This window comes from Aphidius gifuensis, linkage group LG5 (assembly GCF_014905175.1).
Source record: "Aphidius gifuensis isolate YNYX2018 linkage group LG5, ASM1490517v1, whole genome shotgun sequence".
NCBI classification, from domain to species: domain Eukaryota; kingdom Metazoa; phylum Arthropoda; class Insecta; order Hymenoptera; family Braconidae; genus Aphidius; species Aphidius gifuensis.
Genome location: NC_057792.1, coordinates 7,652,941 through 7,669,646, shown reverse-complemented (window position 1 = coordinate 7,669,646; position 16,706 = coordinate 7,652,941). Strand labels below are relative to the sequence as shown.

Sequence of the window (16,706 nt, the reverse complement as noted above, 5' to 3'; positions counted from 1 at the left end):
GTCTTGATCAAACGATCAAGAAAACTTTAACTTGTCCCGTGATACGACCGTATTGATCAAACTTGATCAACAAACAAATAATTCTTACTAAAGTATATTAATTAAAATAGGATCAATAAAAACTTTAACTATGCTTAATAAAATAAATCTTGATAAAGAACGATCAAAAATGAATCAATAATAAATAATTATCTGGATAATTGTTATTTTTTAAATATTTCTTGATCCATTTAGCGATCATTATAATACATTGTCTTTATAATTTATTATATATTAAGCCTTATTACGATTTTTTCTAAATATTGCTGGGGTAGCCAACTGAGCAAAACCAAAGCGAAATAACCTAATAAAGTCTACTCTCTGCTACAAAAAACCATGAAAATCATTCAAATTACATAATTATAATCAATGGTCAAAAATAAAAAATAAAAAGTAAAAGTTATTAATTCAATTTATAATTCGTCTTGTTCGATCGATTGAGAGGGATTAGAAAAAGAAAAAAACGCACTGCGCATGACAATTATCTAACTCTAAACTCTATGACCTGTTGCGTTGATTATATATATTTTTTAAACATTTTTTCAATTTGTATGTAATTTTTTTTTTTTTTTTAATTCAATGTTTTTTTTAAATATCTTGCATCGTTTGATCAGCTGGTCAGCTGATCAAGAACGAATGGTCAAACGTGGTGAAGATTTGGTCAAGATACTGAGGAAGTTTTGATTTGAACAGTTGTTGAAAGAAAGAAACTAATTTTTAGCCAGTTAAGAAAAGATCAAGATTTGATCAAGACCTTGATCAAGAATGGATTTAAATCACAAGCACCCTCACGCAAATCTCTCTGATCAAGAAATGTTGAATTTCACGCAGAGATGGTAAGCTATGAAAAAAATGATTTTGCGCTACGTGATGCGCAAAATTTTTTCCCATCGCTCGCCATCTATGTGTAACCTTCAACATTTTTCCCCACTTGAGCGCTGGAATTTTTAAATTTTTGTCTCTGAAAATAACCTCTAAAAGAGAGTTATTGGTAGAAATTATTATTGACTCAGTAATAAAGACAGCGTTGCAAAGAAAATAGTCTCTGGAGATTTAGAAGTAAACTTCTTGGTGACTGTATTAAAGAAAAAAATTATAATTTAAACAAAATTATGTTAATATTATTTAGCTGCCGTTTAACTGCTTCTTGTTTTAAACGATAGATAGAATGAACAAAAGAAAACTTCTAAACTTCAAGAGCATTACTACTTTTTTTTTGGCGAAGACAAAAGAAATACTACGTCAGAGCCTCTTGTGCTTTCCCACCTCTGTAAAATCAATAGTTTTGGTTTCAAATTCGAAAAAAAATTATCCCTTTCACCCCTACAAAATGCCAAAACAGCTAAAAAAAAAACTCATTAAAAATATAAAATTTTGTCAATGCTTTTTCTCTGTAACTGTGGTTAGGAATCTATCTGGTTTTTTTTTTATATTTTTTAGTTATTTTTCACCAAGCTCTTGATAGAATTGACATCGAGTCAAAACAAACAAGTTCAAAGTGGTAAGAGAAATGGAAATTTTCAATTTTCAACGTGGTCCACAGACCCCAACTAACGACACCGAGTATTTTTTTTATTTTTTATTTAATATAACAATAAAGGTCAAATTTTATAAAATAACAAAAAGTCTTAATAATCTATACACAGCTGTATCTATTTTATACGTTTTCTTTATTAATTCAAATGGTATTTTAGCTGATTCAAATTTGCTTTTTTTATTTATAATCTAATATAATAACTCTATGTCTATGAAAAAAGTAAATAAAATTTGTAATAAATTGAATTAAAAGTAAAAAACTAATTAAAATCTTTGAAACAAAGAAAAAAAAAAAACAGCAGTTTTAAATTTTATAAATTAATTTAAAAAAAAAACAGGAAATGTATTTTATTTAGTCATTATATTGGATAATACTGATATTTTTACACACGAATGAAGATTTCTTTTGAAATTATGATGAAATATGCCTCGAGCTCTAAAATAATAATAATTAAAAAAAAAAATTTTCAAAATTAGATATTGAGTAAAAATGTACGTTGTTGAAAAAGTTGATGGTATATCCTTACAGGAAATTCAACCCCAACTGGTGTATCCTTATAACAACGACGAAGATGAGTGTTCACATGAGAGATTTAAGAACAAAAATTCCTAACAGGAGAGCATGAAGAAAAAAAATGTTTGGTAGAGAATTTATTCAGGTTCTAGGACTAAAACGCTTGCGTCTGGTTGCTCTTTGTATATACGTATAAATGTATTTCTTTATTTCTTCGTCTATCTATATTTTTTTATTTTTTATCCAGTTTATAAGTATATGTAACAACGAAGAAGATAACCAAAGAAGCAAATACACATACACATATACATTTAAAATTCTCTGATAGTATTGTACGAACCGGACGATGAGAAACATACTGGATTCACGTTCCTCTTTTCTTGTACACTATACACATCTGGAATAATTCACCTACTTGCTTCTCTTATAGCTTAGTCTCACCGATCACCACAAGTTGAAGAGGCACTTGCCAAACCGGATACCTCAACCCTGCGATCTGGATAACCGATCTTGCAAACCCCGTTCCTACACTTCTTGTTCTCTCATTTTATGTTTTCAAAATGAAAAAAAAAAAAAAAGTATTTTCCTTTATTTTCTACATCATTTGCAAGTTTGATAATTCAATATAAACTATTATTCGATTTTTGGGTATCACCGTAATTATTTAAAATCCAATTTTTTTTTTTGCAATTTTTATTATTGTTTTCATTTTTTGATGGGCCTTTTTTTATTTGCAAATTTGTATACATAATTGTATTAATTATTAAGAATCTTATGATTGATAATGACTGATATTATTTTAAAATCATAAATACATATAAACATGTTGATAAATATTTTCAATTAAATTTGTTTAGGCAAATAGAAATCTAGCATATAAGTGGTGCTTTATTTGATGATCCAACTAAAATTCTAATTTCATATTATCAATGAAAAAAAAATGAGAAAACGTTAAATTTATTGTATATTTTATTTTTTTAATTATTGATTTTGTTATTCTGGTAAATTATTGTATTTAAGCTCATATATAGAATTTTTGTTTTTCAATCAAAGATATAAATAAGTTAGAGAGACTTTCTCATCTGATTAACTAATAAACTTTTTGATTACTTCATTCTTTATTACGTAATTCTCAGTAAAAAAAAAAAATAAAATGAACAAAAAAAAAAAAAAAAACGACACAAGTTGCACTACTTGTCATCACCAGTTTGTCTTGGCACGTTGCCTTAATATTACTGTGGCTCTCCCTTCTCTTTTGAATTTATTTTTTATTTTTTCTCAGCTTGAAAACTGGATCGTGAAGGCGCTAACGTTCATCTTCGTTAGCATCTGTAAAAAAATATATATATATTTGAAAAAAAAAAAAAAAACAAACTGCACAATATTTGAAACATCATACTAACTACAACTCATACAGACACAAACATATAGAAACCCTTTCAAATAAAATAAACACAAACAACAAAAATGATAATTTCATAATTATTTTTGAGAAAAATTAAATTTTAATAATTAAAAAACATAAAAAAATGCAAGGCTGATAAATAAATAAGCCTTGAGTTACTGTTAGAGTCTGTATTATCCATGCAAGTGTTAAATTATTTTCCAGGTGCATCTATTCAGCAGATGCTAAAAAATATATGTCGACCCGCAGCATATTTCATGTCGTTGGATATACCTTGAATTTAATATGTATCCACATTTATTTTTCTTTATCTTGTACACAAAGCTTTAACAATTATTTGTACTCACGATTTTGTGCTTTTTTTTGTATAATTGCAGGGCTGTCACTGATCCAAGAGATGGAAGAAGAGTTGCACTAAAAAAATTACCAAATGTCTTTCAAAGTTTAGTAAGCAGTAAACGAGTTTTCAGAGAACTCAAAATGCTGTGTTTCTTCAAACACGAAAATGTAAGTATAAATACATGACTTTTTTCCAAAGTGTCTTTAGAGTATGATTTATGAATTTTGTTGATGTTTGTATATATGGATATAATTTGTCTACTTTATTATATGCAGACAACAAAAAAAAATAGTGGATAGCATGATCTGTTAATTGTACTTAGATCAACTTAGAAAATATCCATTAGTATTTAAAAATTAATAACTCTTTAATAAATAATGATCATGGGAAAAAAATTTGAATACAGGAAAACAAAGATTTAATAATTATTACGTAGGACTATTCCATTTAATGTAATAAACAAATAAATGTCTTGGCCCTGAAGGCTACTTGGCCGACTGATATAGGCGAGTCAGTACAAATTTTGGTTCAATTGAACTAGTTGAAAAAAAAAATTTTTTGGCATCTCTATCATGTGAAAAAGAAAAAAAAAAAAAAACAGCCGAAAATGCTGGGTTTGTACTGACTTGCTTGTTTAAGAAGAGCTGACACAGATTATCATGGCAAAGAAACAAAAATTACAAACTGATAACATGTATACATTTTTGGGAGAGATGATCAAATTTGATGCTCTTAAATTATTGGAGATCGATTGTTCAAGCTTTTTTTTAAATTTTTCTTCTAAACAAATGCAACCCTGTGGTCTCACCTTCGTAAAAAATTACCCTAAACAATTTGTTATTTTTTCGTAGAAATAATTACAACTACTCAATGTGACTAAAAATGACTGATTAAGACTTACACTGAACAAAAAAATATATATGTATTAGTCTAAAATATATGACACAAAAAATTTTATTTCGGGTTGAGGGATCACTTCGATTTTTTACCTGATAGGGAAATGATTTGAAATTTTTACTGTAAATTCTTGAAATATTATGACACTTTATGTTATGGTTGGTAAAAAATCGAGATAATTTAACTTAGAAAAGTTAGATTTTTAGGCTTCGTAAACTTGGCACACGACTTTAACGTAAAGGCTCAAATTAAAACTTTGAATTTGTAGAAATTTGTAGTAACAATGATATAATTTGTAGTTGGTAAATAAAGGGTTGAAAATGATTTTTTTTTTTTTTAAATTGACTTCGAATATTGAAATTAGGCCTAATAGCTTTGTCAGAATTTGTAGGAAAGATTTTAATTATAATTCAATTATATGGGTGGGTAATGAATATTTAAGAATTTTGGAGTAAAATATTTATTAATTATCGGATAACTTTTTTATTGATAGACGCAGATTAAAACTATATCTATTACATGCAGAGAGGCTTGGAGCAATTTGTAGTAAAAAAATCAAAATTTGTAGTTGAACCATTTTTCCGGAGGAATATTTAAGATCATCCCTATTACAAGTCTGAAGTCTTTACCTTAAAGCCGCGTGCCAAGTTCACGGAACCCCTTACGATCTGGTCAGGTATCTTGACTCGATTCGGATCCGAACCTGATCTCAAGGGAAATGTTAAAAGTTGTCAACTTTGATAATTCATATAAAAATAATGAGCTTTCAAGCAATTACCAAAAAGTTACATAAAATGTATCAGTATTTCAAGAATCTACTGTAAAAATTTAAAAGCATTCTCATTATATTTAGTGCATGAATGAGGTAATCTCTTAAAGGATCTTGAAAGATTTTAATTTTTTTATATATAATTTGATTTTTTCAAAAAAAATTGACTATTTTTTGGAGTCTTTAAAAATTATCTTGATGTATAAAAAAAAAAAAAAACAAACTAACTAAAAATGAATAAATGAAGCGAAAAATAAATTCAAGTAAAACTTAATAAATTTAATTTTTTTTCATTTACAATTTTTTCAGGTTCTGTCTGCACTCGATATTTTGCAGCCACCACATGTCGACTTCTTCCAGGAAATGTATCCTTTTTTGAATTGAATAAATTTATATATATATTATATACATTAACTTTGAGGGGCAATATGTTGGGAACGAAATCGAGAAACATATTTTTATTATATCATTGGAAAGCTCGTCTCACGCTTTGTCAATTCACAACATAAACATCAGCTCAATTTCATCATATAAGATATCACAGAGGGTAAAAGTTTCATTAACTTAATAAAAAAGAAAAATATAAATATAATTTAATCGATATATATTACAACTTTTAATATCAGTAATAATTCAAGGTTAAAGCATAAAATCATTATATTTACTATATGCATCATTAAAAAATTTATTAGACTCTTTTAATTATTTTCTAAAAAATAACACATTTAATCAAAATTCGATACAAAAAATATAATTATTATCATTTTAAGATCTTAATAATGAATTTTTGAATTTAATTTTTTTCGTTTTTTGAAGAAAAAGTATACCTATGTGGCATTGAGTTGCGAATGAAAAAAGTTTTCAATAGCGTCACACACACAAGCTGGTGGAGTATCGATCCAGCCCTGGTACTCATTCGTGGGAAAGCTGAGATTCCCATGTATATATACGCGTGCCAGTTCGTAAATTCTACCCACAATTTTTCCATCATCCAATATATATATATAAAATATCCCTCTTATTTACTTTTATTTCGAAAAAATTTGTTTATCTGTTCATTCATTTATACTATTTGCAAAAAGAAAAAAAAATATTGATAGGTTTTATTACCTTGGTGAACAAATTTACTATCGGTGAAAAAATTTCTCCGAATTTCTCGGAAATTTTTGATAATTATTATTGAGTAAAATCCGGAGATAGTTTTTATTTTTACGGAGAAAAATTTCTAGTAATTTTCGGAAGTATTTCACTGAGTATTTTCACCAAGAATGGTTATTAAAAATTTAATTATTATGGTTGAATGAAGCAGTTGGAAGAGCATGTAGTTCAGAATATTTAAAAAAGTTTAAATAAAAATAAAATAAATACGACGAGGGAAAGAAGAACGGGAGTTGTTTGCTAAAGCATGGTTGACCGGTCGAACAAGCCCTGTACTGGCCTTGCGGATTCTCGACCTTCTTCTTCTTAGTTTCCACTTTGTTCTTAACTTTTTTTAACAAAAAATATTAACAATTTTATTAAATTAACAATTTATATTTATCGATGGCAATAAATTATAATTTTCATTAATTATTTTTATTTATATTCAATTAATATTGCGGGTTGTTTTTTTTTGGTTGAAAACAAAATACAGAATACAGTAAAAATAAATTATTATTTTTTTTTTTTTTCATTCTAATAATTTTTCATTGAAATTTTGGAACCAAAAATGAGATTCACTTTCCATATGAGGCGTGATTGTTTTATTCAGAAAACAATTATTTTTGAATAACAATTTTTAAAGTATTTTTATTTATTAAAAAAGTTTTTATTGTTTTTCCTTAATTAAAATTTAAAATTTAGATACGTGATAACAGAATTGCTTCAAAGTGATTTGCACAAGATTATTGTTAGTCCACAGCATCTCAGTGTTGATCACATCAAGGTCTTCCTTTACCAAATTCTTCGGGGTAAGTTGAAAATTGTTTTTTATTTACTAGTTATAATATTATACAATATAATGGAATTATTTAATTTATAATAAATTTAAAATTAATTAACTCACTGATATCAATTAGAAAAAAATAAATGTAAAACTTAAAAATTTGAACCCGAAAAAAACAATCATCTCAGCTTTCGTTGACCTCATTTTTTAAAATTATTCAATTATCAAAATATTTAAAAGTTTTGAGAAATTAAAAACAATAAATTCAGTTTTGAAAAAAAATATTCTTTTGCTTTGGAATGATTTTTAAAATTAAACACATTTTCAATATTACAAATCTTTGTTATCCATAAGAGAGAGAGAAAATTGATTCTCGTGGTTGATATAGATCAAATGAATGCGATCAGGTCAGTGAACTCTTCAAATATGTTCTGAAAAGACATGATATTTAAGGTATCAAAAGACGTTGATGAATTTTGAAAAAAAAAATTCCTTGGTCATGTTTGAGAATGTTATTTTGTCTACGACTAGTAATATAATTTAAAGAGAACTTTCATGGGGGCCAAAAACCAGTCCTGTTGCTGCTCATCTGTGACCACCGACTATCATCATCCGGTCGGCTTCGCTCTGCAGAAGCCGCACTCATTTGTACCTCACAATTTTTTTTTTTATTTACCATTATTTTGTTGTTATTTTACCACATTTATTCTATTCTTTGGCATACGCAAATATTTATATCCTCAAAATATTTAAAAATAACAAAAAAAAATACCACTAAACATTAAAAAATCGGTCATTTATTTTTGTGGAAATTTAACATTAGGCTCATTCACTAAATTAACACAAAGAAAATATGTTAATTAAAATTGTGTAATATATATAGCTTGTAAAAGTTGAAAATATTAAAATAATTTTTTAAAGTTTAGCAACTTACACATAAAATTTATACACTTTATTTTAACTTTTACACTAAATTTTAAATAGTCTAGTCTGATAAAAAAAGAAAAAAAATAGTCATGTACTTATGATTTTGGGAAAAAAATTTTTATCAAATATTTTGTCAGCTATCTCAAAGCACTTATAATATTAACAATGTTTATTTTATATTTTTTTCCTTTAAAAGTGGGTGTAAACGTTCTGTGTGGTTTTAATTTATTTTTATCACATTTTTTGTATATGTATTTTAAGACCAAACTTGGTTGTATCTGTATATTTTTCAACACCGGAAATGGGGGAAAGTGTATAGCTTGTTTGTAACATTGCTGAGGGAATTATTTTGCGCTCTGCTAGTTAATTTATCGAATAATGTTGCACAGGGTTCAAGCAATACACGTGGTATATGCTTTTGTATGACTTTAAGTACACCATGATTGTGTTTACTCATACAAAGAAATGAAATAGAAAAAAAAAAAATTAACACAAAGGTAACAATATATTTCTAAATTATCGATGAAATTGAATGATTATTATTTTTTTTTTTTTCTTTGTTGTAAATGACATGAATAGTCATGAAAATCTTTTTAAAAAAATTTATTTGTCATTATGATTTTAAATATTTCAAGTTCAAGTAGTTCATGGGAAAGAAAAATAAATTTTTTTTAAAAAACCGTTATAAAAACTTTCATTTATTTGTTCACGAGCGTCAAAGATAATAATAGAATCATTTTTTATATTTTTGTTTGACTTTTTCAAAATTGATATCTTCAGAGAATCGATAAAGACTAATGTATATATATTTTTTATTATTTTGACATCGTTTTAAAAATATGAATATATATTTATTTAGCGTTGAAATTAATTTTTTTTATTTAATTTTATTTATTTTTATTGTTTAATATTATAAAATTGAATTAATTGGTTTTTGATAGTTGTCGTTTTCTCTTTTTTTTTTTTTTTTGGCTTAAACCACGAAATTCATATATACTTTTCTAGAATGTATAATTAGCAGTCGCATTTGACGTTGATGATACAAAAATTCATTGTATTTTCTATCGAGAAAGGATACAGATAATGAACTAGAGATCGTTCTCATCATGAACCAGACTGTATCTGGTTTTGTCTTGTCCTGTCTCATTCTGATTCATTTTAACTTATTGTCTTCTGGTTATTCCATCCAGTCATGTCTACGAAACAGTTGAAAATTTAGTATAAAAATGAAAAATTTTTGTAATAATTATATCTAAAATGTTAAATGAACATTTTTTTTTAATTCAATTTTAAGTTGACATAAAAATAATGCTGCTTTAATGAATTTTCAGTTTCATACAAAAAAAAATAATATTTTAATAATAAAATACAAAGCTAAAAACTATTATTAATTTTCATAATTTCTTAATCTATTCATAGGGCTCAAGTATTTACACACTGCAAGAATTCTTCACAGGGATATTAAACCAGGAAATCTTCTGGTCAATAGTAATTGTGTGTTGAAGGTAAAAAATTATCATCAATTAATACTAAATGAACTTTCGAAAAGATTTACTTTATTCAACAGTTATTTTTCATTACTTGAATAAGAAAAAAAAAAGTATTAATTAAATTGTTTACAACAATTTTTAATGTATCCTAAATATAAATGTTTTAAAAATGAATATAAAAAAAAAATCTAATTAATCTAGCATGAAATATATAACATTAAATTTCTAAAAAAAAATGTACTTAAAGTTACAGTTATATCTTAATCAAATTTTCAAAATGTAAAGTCTCAAATTTATAGTAAAAAAGAAGGCAAAAAAAAGATATGATTTTTTAAAATAAAATAGAAAGATGAAATGAAAAAAATCTTTACTTTGTATAATAATCTGTTTATATATATTTTTTTTGTTATTTTAGATTTGTGATTTTGGTCTTGCCAGAGTTGAAGAGCCTGATAAAAACAAACATATGACCCAGGAAGTTGTGACACAGTATTATCGTGCACCGGAAATACTTATGGGTGCACGTCATTATACAGCAGCTGTTGATGTTTGGAGTGTTGGTTGTATATTTGGTGAATTATTACGTCGACGTATATTATTTCAGGCCCAAAGTCCTGTACAACAATTAGAATTAATAACTGAATTATTGGGTACACCATCATTAGAAGATATGAAATATGCATGTGAAGGTGCAAAAACACATATGTTAAGAAGAGCACCAAAACCATCATCAATTGCAGCATTGTATACATTGAGTACTCAAGCAACTCATGAAGCTGTTCATTTATTGTGTGCAATGCTTATGTTTGATCCAGTAAGTATTTGTGCAAAAAAAAAAAATTTTAATTTACTATCTTTTCAATATTTTAATAAGCCTACGTTTTTTTGTTTAATATTAATTCATTCTAATATTTAAGGTAATTATTTGTTTTCTAATTAATTGCTCTCTGTTTCTTAAAAAAGGATAAAAGAATTAGTGTTGTTGATGCATTGGCACATCCTTATATTGATGAAGGAAGACTGAGATATCACTCGTGCATGTGCACGTGTTGTTACACATCGAATTCTGGTGTAAGAATATATACAACTGATTTTGAGCCAGCAACAGTAAATCCTTTCGATGATCTTTGGGAACGTAAACTAGGAACTGTCCAGCAAGTTAAAGGTGAATAAAATTTTTATACAAAATTTATGATATTTAATAATTATTATATAAATAATAATTTTTTTATTTTATTTCATTTACAGAGGCAATGCATACATTTATCGGTGAACAATTAAATTCTACACGTGTACCACTTTGTATAAATCCTCAATCAGCTGCATTTAAAAGTTTTGCAAGGTAATATTTTTAATAATTGAGATAACTTAAAATTATTATTTATTATTAATTAAATAAAAATAGTAAAAAATTTTTATATTTATTGGTTTATCATCAGGATTTATTATCATTTTCAGATTCCATTCTAATCAGAAAAAAAATTAAATTAATTGTCGGACATTAACCAATCAATTTTATTTTTGTAAATAATTAATACTTTGAATAAAGAAAATTTTTTAAAAAATTATTATTTCATTGATATAAATACACATTTTTTTTTTTTTTTTCTATTATAAAATTCTAATTTACTATTTAAAATATTTAGATGATGAAAAAAAAAATTGAATTCTGATGCTGAACCAATTTTAAGAGAAAAAAAAATAGAATAGGATAGATAGTAGATTTTGTTATAAATTATATGTCAAACGAAATTTAAAAAAAAAAGAGAAATAGAAAAAAATTTCCCGTGTTTCAAGTTAAAGCAAGCCAACCCGCCAAGCCAGCAATCTACGTGCACCGCGTATACACAATAACTACATACCCTGATTGTGACTATCTACCGCTGCTCGGCTACCTACTATTGTCTACTACCACCTACTACCGCATAAAAAAAAAAAAACAAAAAAAAAATATATGTATATATATTATAATATAGAAAGACAGGAATAAAAAAAAAAAATGTAAATCAATAATATCGTATAATCGTCTACGTCAGCAATGAATACGACAAATGATTGTCAACAAAATCAATGTGAATAATTGTAATCAGCTATGAAAAGTCGACACCTCGCTCGCTGAGGTACTTACCTTAAACTTTTAACTTATCTTTTTTTTTTTGTTTTGTCTATTGTCGTTAATTATTTATAATCTAATTTTATATTTTATATATATATATCATATTAAAATGTCATCCTTTTTTTTTTCTTTCATTAATCCTTTTATCATGAGCATGATCGATATTTATATACTAAAAAAATTTAACTATACATTATTTTTCATTATTTATTATTGTTATTAAATTATTTATCAATCAATTTCTATTTAAAATTTAAAAAAACTGATATATCTTGAGAATGGTTTTGGGTGGCTGTAAATTTAAGATATTTTTATGTGATTTTATTTAACTTTTAAATGTTGAATTATATAAATTTCTTGGGCTGCTAAATGAAGCTTTGTTCGTTTTTTTTTTGTCGAATTTAATTTTTTATTATTTAAAGTCTTTTTAATGATTATTTCTTGGATCCATTCTTAAGATATTTTCTATAATTTTTAAATATTGATATTTTTTTTTTTATATAAATATAATATATATTTTTTTTTTTTCATCCAATACACATGAGAACACGATCCCATCATTAATCCGTTGCAGCGGCGATTCGAGCCGGTCGACGCTCGCCAAAAATTTTTATTGAAAAAAAAAAAAATTATAATAATTAATTGAAATTTTTATTTGTACTTTGATGTGATTATGACAATGGGGATTCAGGGTTGAAGTGAAGTGACATGTCCAAAGATAAAAAATATTTATAAACGTTGTTTGTTCACGCGCTTGTCTTGAAGTTTATCGATTTGAGTAAAGAAAAAAAATAATATGTCACTTCTAGGTCACCTCTGAAAAAACCCACGTCGTTTATTTATCAAAGTAATTTTGAAATATTGAAATAAAAAGAAAAAAAACGAACGCAGTCTGATCGAATTGTCGATGTAATAAACATTTCCTAAAAATAAAACCAAACGAACAAATTAAAATCCCTGCAGTGTTAAATTAAAATGAGTATTTAAATTTATAGAAATAAATTTAAATAAATATAACAATTAGAACTATTCTTAATTGAATCAATTTTTCTTCTAATTTATAAATATATTTTCTTATTTTCTTAAAAACTGCATGGATTTTAAATTTCTCTGTATAAAAAAAATAAAAAAAAAAAACAACAACAAACTCGATCATGTTTATGTTATATTCCTTTTAGTGTAAGATCATACATTACTTTAAAAAAAAAAAAAAAACGAATTCCTTCTCTAATCGATTTTTGTACAACCAATTTTCAGCTCAACTGTGGCGCATCCTTCGGAGTTGCCGCCTTCGCCGCATCAATGGTAGTGAATTTTTTTAAATCATCGTCTTAAAAAAAAATCTAATTGAATTTAAATAAATAAATAAAAATAAAAAAAAGCTACCCAGAACGGAGAGGAACAGATATAACAACAAAAGAGAGCTATAGACTGCCGAGCAACACTTTTCTTCTCAAGTGATTTTACTATTTTAAAAAAATTAATTACAATTGAAACATATAATAGTGTCAGTGTACATATTTAACAGCTTGATATAAGTATGCACAGACTGTGTAGAGAAAAAAAAAATGACGGAATTAATTTTTAACTACCAATAAAGTCAAGTTATTTTTTCTTGGAAATATTGATTAAATCAAAAATTAATCTATATTTTTTCGATAAAATAACTTGGCTCTACATAGGCAATTTTTCTTCTATTAATTTTAAACTAATTTTTTCTTTAAATGTAATAAGCTAGTTAACAATTTTCCTCTTTCATTAAAAACTATTTGTTTTTTTTTTAATTTTTTTTTAATAAATGACTATGCATGAGCGTACACGTTATAAACGTTAGAAACTGACTGCAGTTGATAATAAATCAACAATATTTGTAATTCAACGATAAAAACAAAAATTAGTATAAATAAATGCGTTTAATGTATTTTATTGTGATCGAAAGTGTAAAAATAATAATAGAAAAATGTATCACGCTTTCTTGGGTCCCGAAGTTTATAGAAACGTGCAATTTATTATGCAATTTAAAAAATTTAAAAACTTCAATTTGAATATTAAATAATCGTTAGTGAATAATGATAGTAATTTTTTTTTTAATATCTTGAAAGTTTCGTTAAAATTATTGATACACTTACTAGCTTTTTTTTTTGTTTAAACAACTTTTTGCAACTTTTTTTTAATGGTTCATGAAAAAATAGAGTAATATCTTTGTTAAAAATAATAAATTAAATATTGTAACATATTTTTTTTCTTTTTTTTCTTTCAGTTTTTGATTGAAAGAGAAAAAAAAAAAATTGTTGATAATTGTATCGTTTAATTAATTACGTATTGTTTGTGATTTTAAATAGTATAAATTTTCATTATCAAAGCTTACTTAAAAATTAACTTAACAACAAGATTATGAAATTATTAATGCACTGAATTTTTCAAATTTTTTTTGTCAAAATAAAAAATTATATTCAAAATAAATTCAAACGTACTAAAAATATAAGAGCGTGTTAAATAATCGAGTGTAATAAAAATTAAGGGACCCAATTGAATTTATTATAAACAGTAAATGAATAATTTTTTTTTTACTTTTAATTTTAATAAATAATAATGTTTTTAAATCTCGTAGATAGTATTATAAGACAATTTAGCATTTATTTTCTCAAAAAAAAAAATAATTGATAAAATAACATTGAAAACAATCGTACTGTTAAAAAACTGTAAAACAAATACCTACTCGTAGAAAGAAATTTTAATTAGCAAAATTGTAATAGAAGAATTTAAAAAAAAAAAAAACAAAAAATAATGTATAATGACGTTCACTCATCTGTAAATAATTCATTGCCTAACTGTAAATATGGACTGAATCAAATTATCGATTTTTTGTGTTTTTAAATTAAATATTTTAGTTTAAATGACTTGCACGAATTGAAATTTGAAAAACAAAAAAAAAACAATATAAGACTATTTAAAAATTTTCTCAGTGTCAAAGTTACATACTTTGTCTTCTCAATATAGTACACATTAAAAATATTAAAAATAAATCTTATAATGATTGAATTTAAAAACATTATAAAAATTTTAAAGATGAAAGAAAAGTTGATTAAGTAAGAAGGATAGTTAGCGAAATGTCGTTTTAGCTTTTCCTGCCAATTAGCCAGCAAATCGCTGCCGATTATAAACTTTAAATAAAATAGGAAAAAAATTGATTGATAATAAACAAATGATGAAAAAGAAAAAAAAATGAAAAAAAGTGTAAAGACTTTTATTAAATAATTATTTACGTTGTGAATATAATTAATGAAAAAAAAAAAAAAGCAGTTTGATTTTTTTTATGCGGGTAATTCAAAAAATATTTAATGAAAAAATAATTATAATAATCAAACTGAATGTTTATTGAAAATTTTAGTTATCTTGATAATGTGTTAAATTGACGAATAGAAAATTTAATTACTTAATAGTCTTAGAATAATTTTGAGTAAAATTTGAAGAAAAATTTCTTTTTCCAAATTAAAAATTTAACACTAAAATTAGAATTTAAATCTTGATATTTTTCGTGAGTAAATAAATAAATGAATAAATAAACAAAAAATAGCAACGAAAAAAATTATTTATGAAAATTTTATTTCCAAATGATGGCTTTGTACTTTGATATATGTTAGAAGTATATTTAAAAATAATTTTTATTTTCAATCAATAAAAACAGTGAAAAAATTAGGAATTTTTTTTTTTTTTTTTTTTGTTATATGTGTAAATAGCCAAGTATTGATTGGGTATTTTGATTTTTCAAAATAATAAAAATCACAGCTCATTAAATAATAAATAGAAAAAAAAAAAAAAATCTGATTAGCTAAAATACGCCTTGATTTTTAAAAGAACAAAAAAGTATGAACCAAAAAAAAAATAATAGTATCGATAAAATAAAAATTATGTAAAAAGAAAAAAGTCGCTAATGATTGCAAAAAAATAAAAACAAAAAAATCACGATATTACATCGCTTCCTGAAGAGTAGAAAACTTGTAGAATTAAAAATTTGAATGACAATTAAATCTAGTTGACGATTTATTATTTAAAAAAAAAAAAAAAGCTCATCATTAATAAATATTCTCTTAAATAAATACTATAACTTATAGCATAATACTCCAATAAATTTTTTTAGATTTTTAATAATAAATTTTTGTAAAATAGTAAATTGAGCTTTTTTTTTTTTCTTTTTTTAGATTATTGTGTCAACTGGATTGAATTTAAGTAAATAAACAGTGTGATGACCTGTCGTTAGTAACTAAGAGGCCTTACATTTTAATAATATTAAATAATTCAAATTACAAAATAATACATTATAAAAAAAAAAAATAACAATATGTGTAATCTGTTTATTTGCACAAATAAAAATGTCATAAAACAATACAACAAAAAATATCGAGAAAAAGACCACTTATATGGCAAATGTACTATATATTTAAACAAGAATATTATAAAATAAAAAAATTGAACAAAATTTCAGAAGTTTGGCAGCACTGCCATTGCCAAAATAGGCTGAAAAATTTTTGAATTACACTTAGAATATAGTGCCTAGTTCTCACCAAGCTGACTTATCATTATAGCTGAATGATAATAGTTTTAAAAATAATAATATTAATTGATTAATATCCTCATAAATTTTCTTGATAAATTGTAAATAGTATAAACAAGTGTAAATAATGTGTGTTGTAAATTGAAAAAAAAAAAATATTATGAACAGTGTCTTTTTTGTGATTGTCCAAGAAT

General features: G+C 24.8%; 1 protein-coding gene across 3 annotated transcripts in view; it reads left to right on the top strand.

Moving 5' to 3' along the window:
- LOC122857468 (serine/threonine-protein kinase NLK) overlaps positions 1-16,231 on the top strand; it is a 30,029-nt gene extending 13,798 nt beyond the window's left edge. Inside the window, exons 2-9 of one of the 3 annotated variants that reach the window (XM_044159646.1) lie at positions 3,872-4,001; positions 5,810-5,865; positions 7,343-7,449; positions 9,771-9,856; positions 10,257-10,655; positions 10,805-11,006; positions 11,090-11,183; positions 13,215-16,231. In XM_044159646.1, the coding sequence (XP_044015581.1) occupies positions 3,872-4,001; positions 5,810-5,865; positions 7,343-7,449; positions 9,771-9,856; positions 10,257-10,655; positions 10,805-11,006; positions 11,090-11,183; positions 13,215-13,266 (1,126 nt within the window). In that variant the 3' untranslated portion in view covers positions 13,267-16,231. Of the gene's footprint in view, positions 1-3,871; positions 4,002-5,809; positions 5,866-7,342; positions 7,450-9,770; positions 9,857-10,256; positions 10,656-10,804; positions 11,007-11,089; positions 11,184-11,299; positions 11,410-11,638; positions 11,798-13,214 lie in introns of those variants that run through there. The other 2 variants (XM_044159648.1, XM_044159649.1) reach the window with 2 other exon arrangements.
- Positions 16,232-16,706: the final 475 nt, after the last annotated feature.